The sequence below is a fragment of the Phoxinus phoxinus genome, assembly GCF_949152265.1.
Source record: "Phoxinus phoxinus genome assembly, chromosome: 13".
Lineage (NCBI taxonomy): Eukaryota > Metazoa > Chordata > Actinopteri > Cypriniformes > Leuciscidae > Phoxinus > Phoxinus phoxinus.
Window position 1 is genome coordinate 5,704,392 of NC_136888.1, and position 8,098 is coordinate 5,712,489.

The 8,098-nt window shown below is 37.4% G+C and overlaps 1 protein-coding gene across 2 annotated transcripts; it reads left to right on the forward strand.

Moving 5' to 3' along the window:
• Positions 1 to 938: 938 nt before the first annotated feature.
• LOC307009160 (uncharacterized protein) lies at positions 939 to 7,867 on the forward strand. 2 transcript variants are annotated; one of them, XM_079632684.1, is made up of 11 exons: positions 956 to 1,304; positions 2,040 to 2,315; positions 2,987 to 3,151; positions 4,938 to 5,129; positions 5,371 to 5,700; positions 5,892 to 5,986; positions 6,131 to 6,181; positions 6,388 to 6,769; positions 6,875 to 7,054; positions 7,218 to 7,358; positions 7,646 to 7,867. In XM_079632684.1, exons 1-10 carry the CDS (start codon positions 1,277 to 1,279, stop codon positions 7,319 to 7,321), a joined length of 1,803 nt encoding a protein of 600 aa, XP_079488810.1. In that variant the 5' UTR covers positions 956 to 1,276; the 3' UTR covers positions 7,322 to 7,358; positions 7,646 to 7,867. The 2 variants fall into 2 exon arrangements, with proteins under 2 accessions (XP_079488811.1, XP_079488810.1); XM_079632685.1 differs by lacking the exon at positions 7,218 to 7,358 and having other exon boundaries at positions 939 to 1,304.
• The last annotated feature ends 231 nt before the right edge of the window (positions 7,868 to 8,098 follow it).

Here is an 8,098-nt window from a genome sequence, read left to right on the forward strand (position 1 = left end):
TTTTTAATAAACGTTGAAAAAAATTGTAAATGGGCTTTTTCGTTTGGTCTTGTTTTGGGATCCTTTATTTTTATTTTTTATTTGGATTTATTAATATATATTTATTATTATGCAACAATAACAAAATACAAAAACTAGACAAAACAGCCACAAATAATAATAGACAATAATGAGGGTTACAAGACAAAACCACAAAGAATATTAAATCAGCTTTTAATGTTTTACACCATGACAGTCTTACATACAGTAGAGCTTTAGATATCCTCAAACTCTTTCTTAAACATAAAAAGAAGGATTTTTCTCTGAAAATTTGTGAATATAAAAAAGTATGAATCATTACAAATTTTAAATGAGAAGGGTCTAATATCAGAGAGTATTTTGGCTATACAGAATTTGAAGATAGATTGGCCTACCTTTTAACAAAGTTTGAAAAGTCAACCCAAAATACTTTGCCAAAGGAGCACATGGGGTAAAACTATTATTAAATGTATCAAGTTTATAGTTAACTGGGTAGCAACTGTGAACAATGTTAATAGAGAATTCAACAATAATTTGGATTTCTTCACCACTAATACTAACCGGTTGATGACGCAGTAGTGATACTGAAAGCTGATTGGCCTTGATGGTTATATATGGAGAAGGCAAATTTAATTCACAAGATGATGTCCGATTTATTGTGCCTTTTTGCACGCATTTTCCACGGATTTTAATAATAATACTTATTAATAATAATACTAATTATAGATTCGATGTCTGTACTGTGCATAGTGTTTTAATCTTAGTTGCCTCAGCAACGCGTGTTATCAATTCTGCATTTACACTGAACCAATCGCTGTCTGTGCGTGCATATGAGTGATTCGAATTTTAGTTGCTATAGCGACGCGTTACGAATTCTGCATATATATTTACATTTGAACGATCGCGGTCTGTCTGTTGGTTGAGAGACGAGGCGAGCTTACAGACTTTTCTGAGAGACTTTTCTGAGCAAATCTTGCGATTTGAAGCTGTTTTCTGGATTTCTGAGAGGAGACTTTTATTCTAGAAGGACATCGGAGGATATATCCTTTATATAGTTATATTTTTGAGATAATATTTTTGAATTTTTGCGTCATATAATTTCTGAGAATACTTTTCATTTGTTTCTTCTTTTAGAAGCAGTTTATTTTTTATTGTTTTATTTTTAGGGGAGTGTTTCTGAGGAGATTTGTATTTTATTGTATTGTATTTTGTGTTGTATTTTTGTATTGATTTGATTGCAGTTTGGAGGAGGACGTCGATGGCTCACATGATGGGTGAAAGAGGAGGTGAGTGCTTCAGTTTTTCATTTATGGTTTATGGTATGATTTTGTACAATGACTGAGGGTCCCCGCGGATCCTTAAAAGGTCTTAAATTCGATTTTTAAAATGTAAGGCCATAAAAAAGTCTTAAAGTCTTATTTTTACTTATGAAAAGTCTTATTTTTACTATGAAAGGTCTAAAATGTTAGATGACACTTTGACTTAGACGTATCTAAATGCTTTCCAAATGAAAACTATCTAATTAACGTAACTTACGTATTATTGTTTATTATTCTATCTTTGTGGATTTGCTTTTTCACGTGACAATTCGCGTCATTTACGACAATTCACGTCTCCTGCGCGCGAGAGGAGGATAAGAAAACAAGTAAATGTCAGTTCAATAGTTCATTCTTTGTGATTATTTTTGTCTATGAACTATGTTGATATTGTAATCATTGTTTTAACTGTACGAGGCACTGCCAGTGGAGCTGACATCGCATTTGTCTCTCATGCTTTCACTGCGTGATGTGTCAGTGCAGTTATAGATATGTCCCCAAATTAGTTTTTGTCTTATTATATTTATATCATATTATGTTGTTATATTAGAATATCACGAGCAAGAGTGTCGTTTTCCTGTGCACAATTGCAAATGTGCTATTTATTTTATACAACAGTTAAATTAACAATAAAGTTAATGTTAAGTTTATTATTATTATTAAAGCATTACTAACTATGGGATGTGTGAAATATTCCATCCTCAGGCCGCTCCAGATCCAGGAGAGCTGCTTTCTCTCAGACGGCTGGTCAGGAGTTTTGGAGACCCGGTTCTGATGATCAGGATCCGCTGCCAGACCCGAGCCAGGATCTTCCTGGATATTTAACATCTCTATCTTCTGAGTTTTCTGTGTCCACAGGTCAGGCTCACGGGACGAGGGTGAAGCAGAGGCCAGATGATGGACGTCAGGCTCACGGGACGAGGGTGAAGCAGAGGCCAGATGATGGACGTCCGTCCACTTCATCGAAACACTCTCGCAGAGGTCAGAAAGGGCTTTTAATACAGAAGTAATGGCTTAGTTTCTATTTCTATTTTCAATGGGTGATTTGTCATCGAAAACAGAAAGTTGAACCAACTAAAGTAACGGTAACACTTTATTTTGATGGTCCCTTTTGAACGTTCTGTTGACTTTAAGTAACTGTGCAACTACATGTCAACTAACTCTCATTAGAGTATCAGTAGAGTATCATTAGAGTATCATTAGAGTATCAGTAGAGTATCATTAGAGTATCAGTAGAGTATCATTAGAGTATCAGTAGAGTATCAGTAGAGTATCATTAGAGTATCAGTAGAGTATCAGTATCAGTACACTGTCTGCTTAATATCTGTTACCTCTTTATTGTGATGCTCCTCAACAGACACTCTACTGGCTATAAGTAACTTTACAACTACATGTCAACTTATTCTAACCCTACCAGTCTACTAATACTCTACTATTACTCTAATGAGAGTTAGTAGACATGTAGGTGCAATGTTACTTCTAGACAACTGAATGTCTGTTGGAGGAGCATCACAATAAAGAGTTTGCCGATATTAAGCAGAGAGTCTGTCACACTATTAAGATTTTAATAGTAAAATGTAAGTTATGTCATTATATCATTGCTTAATTTGACGTCAGAGATGTTTCTAATAGTTGTTTTTTCTTCATTTCAGGAAAAGCTCCAGAGTGTAGGAAGAGGAAGAGAGCTGGTTGTCTCCTCAGGCTCTGGAAGGCTACGAAGGGTGTTTTCAGCGGCTGTTCCTCTAGTGCTGTGAATGTTGTGGAGCCTTTCGTTCCTCCAGCAGATCCTGATCCTGAACCATCATCCCCTGCTCCAGGTACTGATACTCTACTAATACTCTACTAATACTCTACTGATACTCTACTGATACTCTACTATACTCTACTGATACTCTACTAATACTCTACTGATACTCTACTAATACTCTACTGATACTCTACTAATACTCTACTGATACTCTACTGATACTCTACTAATACTCTACTGATACTCTACTAATACTCTACTGATACTCTACTAATATTCTACTGATACTCTACTGATACTCTACTAATACTCTACTGATACTCTACTGATACTCTACTGATACTCTACTGATACTCTACTAATATTCTACTGATACTCTACTGATACTCTACTAATACTCTACTGATACTCTACTAATACTCTACTAATACTCTACTGATACTCTACTAATACTCTACTAATACTCTACTATACTCTACTGATACTCTACTAATACTCTACTCTACTGATACTCTACTAATACTCTACTAATACTCTACTGATACTCTACTGATACTCTACTAATACTCTACTGATACTCTACTAATACTCTACTGGTACTCTACTGATACTCTACTGATACTCTACTGATACTCTAATGATACTCTACTGATACTCTACTAATACTCTACTGATACTCTACTGATACTCTACTAATACTCTACTGATACTCTACTAATACTCTACTGATACTCTACTAATACTCTACTGATACTCTACTGATACTCTACTGATACTCTACTAATACTCTACTGATACTCTACTAATACTCTACTGATACTCTACTAATACTCTACTGATACTCTACTATACTCTACTGATACTCTACTAATACTCTACTCTACTGATACTCTACTGATACTCTAATGAGAGTTAGTAGACATGTAGGTGCAATGTTACTTATAGACTTTTAGAATGTCTTAAAGGGACCAAAATTAAAGTGAAACCAATTTTTTTTTGTTGAAATATTTTAAATTGGACGTTCATCTAACATTTTCAGAACATTCAAAAGTAACGTTCCCATAATGCAAAATTATAAAATAGAATGTTCCTTTAACTAAGATAAAACATTTTTGAAACGTTGAAAAAACTGGATGTTTTGAACGTTCAGGGAACATTTAGAAATGATGATTTCTTAATTTAATGGGAATGTTAGCAAAAGGTTCTCAATAAGGCATGAACTCGATGGCACTTGCGCTGTCTGACACACACCAGAAACACACACACAGAAAGCCGCTTCTCAGACAGCCTACGATATAGAAAATAATTCAATTTCACCACTTATTTCTCTTGAATTGTCAAAAACATGCAAAATTGTCAAAATGGCTGTCGTGCCGAGTATTACAAAGTTGGTTATGTCATAAATAAGACATTGCTATGCATTTAATAAAAGTCAATGTTTAATATAATATAAATATATTTTAAGATATGGCCCATATGATCTTTACCATTACAAGAACTGAGCCACATGTGCCAGAGTTGGCCAAATAAAGCCTGGAAATGTATGTTTTCTTTTTAATAAAAGTTCAGATAAAATAAGAAAAATAACTTTATCGTTGACACGGAGTCACCAGGCTCCACCCTCGTAATCGTGATAATACTGAAATAAAATGACTATTAATATTGTGAAATAAGATGTTGGGACATTTATGCAGGCATTAAGCAGAAGTCAGGTGGATAGCGTGAACAATTCCCATTACTTTACATTTGTAGCATTACCGATAAGATTTTAATAGTAAAATGTAAGTTATGTCATTATATCATTGCTTAATTTGACGTCAGAGATGTGTCTAATAGTTGTTTTTTCTTCATTTCAGGAAAAGCTCCAGAGTGTAGGAAGAGGAAGAGAGCTGGTCGTCTCCGCAGGCTCTGGAAGGCTACGAAGGGTGTTTTCAGCGGCTGTTCCTGTAGTGCTGTGAATGTTGTGGAGCCTTTCGTTCCTCCAGCAGATCCTGATCCTGAACCATCATCCCCTGCTCCAGATCACTCCGGCGTCAAGACAAATAATGGTAAATCATTATTTCTCCAACATTATTTTAAACAGTATTATCTTATTTTCCACTCAAAATCAGGCTTGTTTTTACAGAATATTAAAATTATGCAATGTTACTTATATAATGTCTTAAAGGGACCAAAATAAAGTGAAACCAAAGTAACAATTTGATGTGACCACTGACATTGATAATTAATATGATAAACAAATAAATAAAACAAAAGCAGTTTTTGATGTCTGAAATGTTGCATCCTCAGGCCGCTCCAGATCCTGGAGAACGGCTTCCACAGACTCTTCTCCGGGCATCACGTCATCCTCAGCTCGGTCCCTCTCTGAGGCCCACGTGGAGAGGCGGTGTGGAGAGTCGTGGAGTCTGAGCAGCCGAGGCTCGTACAGCGTCGAGTGGAGGTGGAGTGGCGATGGATCGGAGAGCTCAAACCAACAGGGTTTGTCCGGGTCCGACAGCCTGGAAGTGTTTCCGTGTCCTCCGCTGCCGGGTCAAGTTCCTGTCGAGCCAACAGAGACTTCAACTGGCCGAACTGCTCAGGGTGCCGTGGAGGCTTCTCCAGTGAACAAGAGCTCAACAGGTGACACTGAAATAAGGCTGGGCAGTGTAAAGTCTACAGAGAGAGATTTTGCTATTTCATGCATAACTGAGTCAAGTTTTTAACATGTCCGGTCACATTTACTGTTGCTCGACCAGCACTGATATTTTTTTAATAAAACAATGGATCTAGCAAGCTAATAATTGTCTCATATTTTTCTGTTTGTTTTTCAGAGTTCTTTGAGTCTTTCTACAACGTGGAAAAGATTATTGGATCCGGAGCATTTGGCAGGGTGTTCCTGGGAACATGCAAATTTGATGGCAAGAAGGTAAATCTTACTGAATTGTACACACATTTTGCTCTTGCATGCATCAAAACACATTGAAAACAATTTACAGATGGTTTAATACTTAGTACAAGGTCAGGTGCTTGAATACTGTCACTGTTATTGAAACTGGGTTTTTTTGTGCAGGTTGCCATCAAGCAGATACGCAAGATTGACAACGATCGCTATCTTAATATTGTAAGTTGGCCAAAACCTGAATATGTGTTGAGTTGTTTGAGTGCAGATTACTGTAGTTAATACACCCGTAGGAAGCATTAGGTGTAAATGTGATCAATATAAGCCTAGAGGCACCAAATAAAAAAGATCAACAAATAGTACATTTCAAAATGATGTTTTCTTCAGATTTTTACCCAGCTAACCTTCTGTCTGCTACTTCTCTCTAGCCTGGGAATCCCGAACCTCTCGTTACAGAAGTGGCGCTGCTGATGATGATGATGAGGCGAGAACCCATAAGCCCCTTCGTCATACAACTGTACGAGTGGTTTGAACATCCTAGAGACTTCACTCTGGTTATGGAGTATCCTGGACCCTGCAAGAGCTTGCTGGACTGCATCAACGGTCAACCTTTGTTTGAGTGGCTCTCACGGGTCATCATGATACAGGCTGTGCTGGCAGTGCAACACTGCATCCGGCGTGGGGTTTTCCATAATGACATTCATGCGCAGAATTTCCTGTTGAAGATAGACACGTTAGATCTGAAGCTGATAGACTTTGGCTGCGGTCAGCTGTTTAGTAGTGAAGGCTACGAGAGCAACATATACAGAGGTGAGCATTTTGGGAGTATGGAAACCTGAAGGTAGTGACTTACTGATTATTTGATGATGCTTTAAAAAAAAAAAGCTCAACAATGTGCAAATGTCTTTCTTACAGGAGCAGCGCCTTACTGCCCACCTGAAGTCTGGACAGGAGCTCGATTCCACGCCGTCCCAGCAAACGTCTGGTCTCTAGGAGTGTTGCTGTACGAGATGTCGAACGCATGTCTTCCTTTTTGTAATAGAACGGAAGTCACACAAGCCAAAGTTACATTTCAGAACCCCAACTTATCCAAAGGTGAGTGAATAATGATGATTTGTACAGAAAGTTAAAGGTTGAAGGGTGTCAGAATTTTTATATATAGCTCAACATGTTTGGCACGAGAGCCATTGCTGTTTTCAAAAATGCCAGGTCACATGGTCATGACTAACCAGCTCTCTCCTTATTAAAATGTGTACAGACTGCAGGGATCTGATTAGACAGTGTCTAGCCCGGGATCCAGCTAAACGCCCCAGCTTAGAGCAGATGTTACAACATCAATGGTTTGATCGTGATCAACAGTAGATGGAGAAGTTGAGGAGATTCACTCGATCAGTTGCAGGTGTGAGGAAGTGTAACAGGCAGAGCAGGATTATTACCTTTTGTCTTAAATTCTGGATTATTTGTAGTGAGATTTTCAAATTTGTGTTCATTGTAATGTTCTTGTTATAGTCAAATCACCTTCATTTATATAGCGCTTGATACTATACAGATGCTTTTAAAGCGGCATCCCTGTAGTAAACAGGGAAATTACAGAATCAGTAAACCCCAAACAGAGTTCAGTTCTGTTCTAGCTCTAAAAAAAACATTCATGAGTTGACTTGTTCATGTAATCTTTGTCTTGGACAGGAAATAACACACTTGCTGAGAGCTCTGAGCTCGAGACTTGACCCGAAGCCTGAAGTCCAACACCAGCCTGACAGAAACTCAGAGCCTGTCCACGTCAGAGCAAGAACATGAGCGACTGCAAGACTGGAAAGAAGTCATCAAGTCTTCACTGACACATGTGCTTCGTTTCAAAAGTCAAGACAAGTCATTTTTATTTATATAGCGCCTTATTTATGACCAATCTGTATACGGGTCAAAGACGAGACGTCACCATTTTGTGTCCGCATCAAATTAAATTGACAAAAGTAATTTTATATACAAAACCCTGTTATGTGTCTACCTTAGTGTCTACCTTAAAGGTGACATATTATTCCCCGTTTCACAAGATGTAATATAAATATATGGTGTCCCCAGAATCTGTCTGTGAAATTTCAGCTCAAAATCCCCTCAGATCATTTATTATCCTTTTTGGGT

Coding starts and splice junctions, on each gene's coding strand:
- LOC307009160 (XM_079632684.1), top strand. CDS start 1,277: ATGGCTCACATGATGGGTGAAAGAGGAG. Junction 2,316..2,986: donor ATCGAAACACTCTCGCAGAG/GTCAGAAAGGGC, acceptor TCTTCATTTCAG/GAAAAGCTCCAGAGTGTAGG. Junction 5,130..5,370: donor CGGCGTCAAGACAAATAATG/GTAAATCATTAT, acceptor TTGCATCCTCAG/GCCGCTCCAGATCCTGGAGA.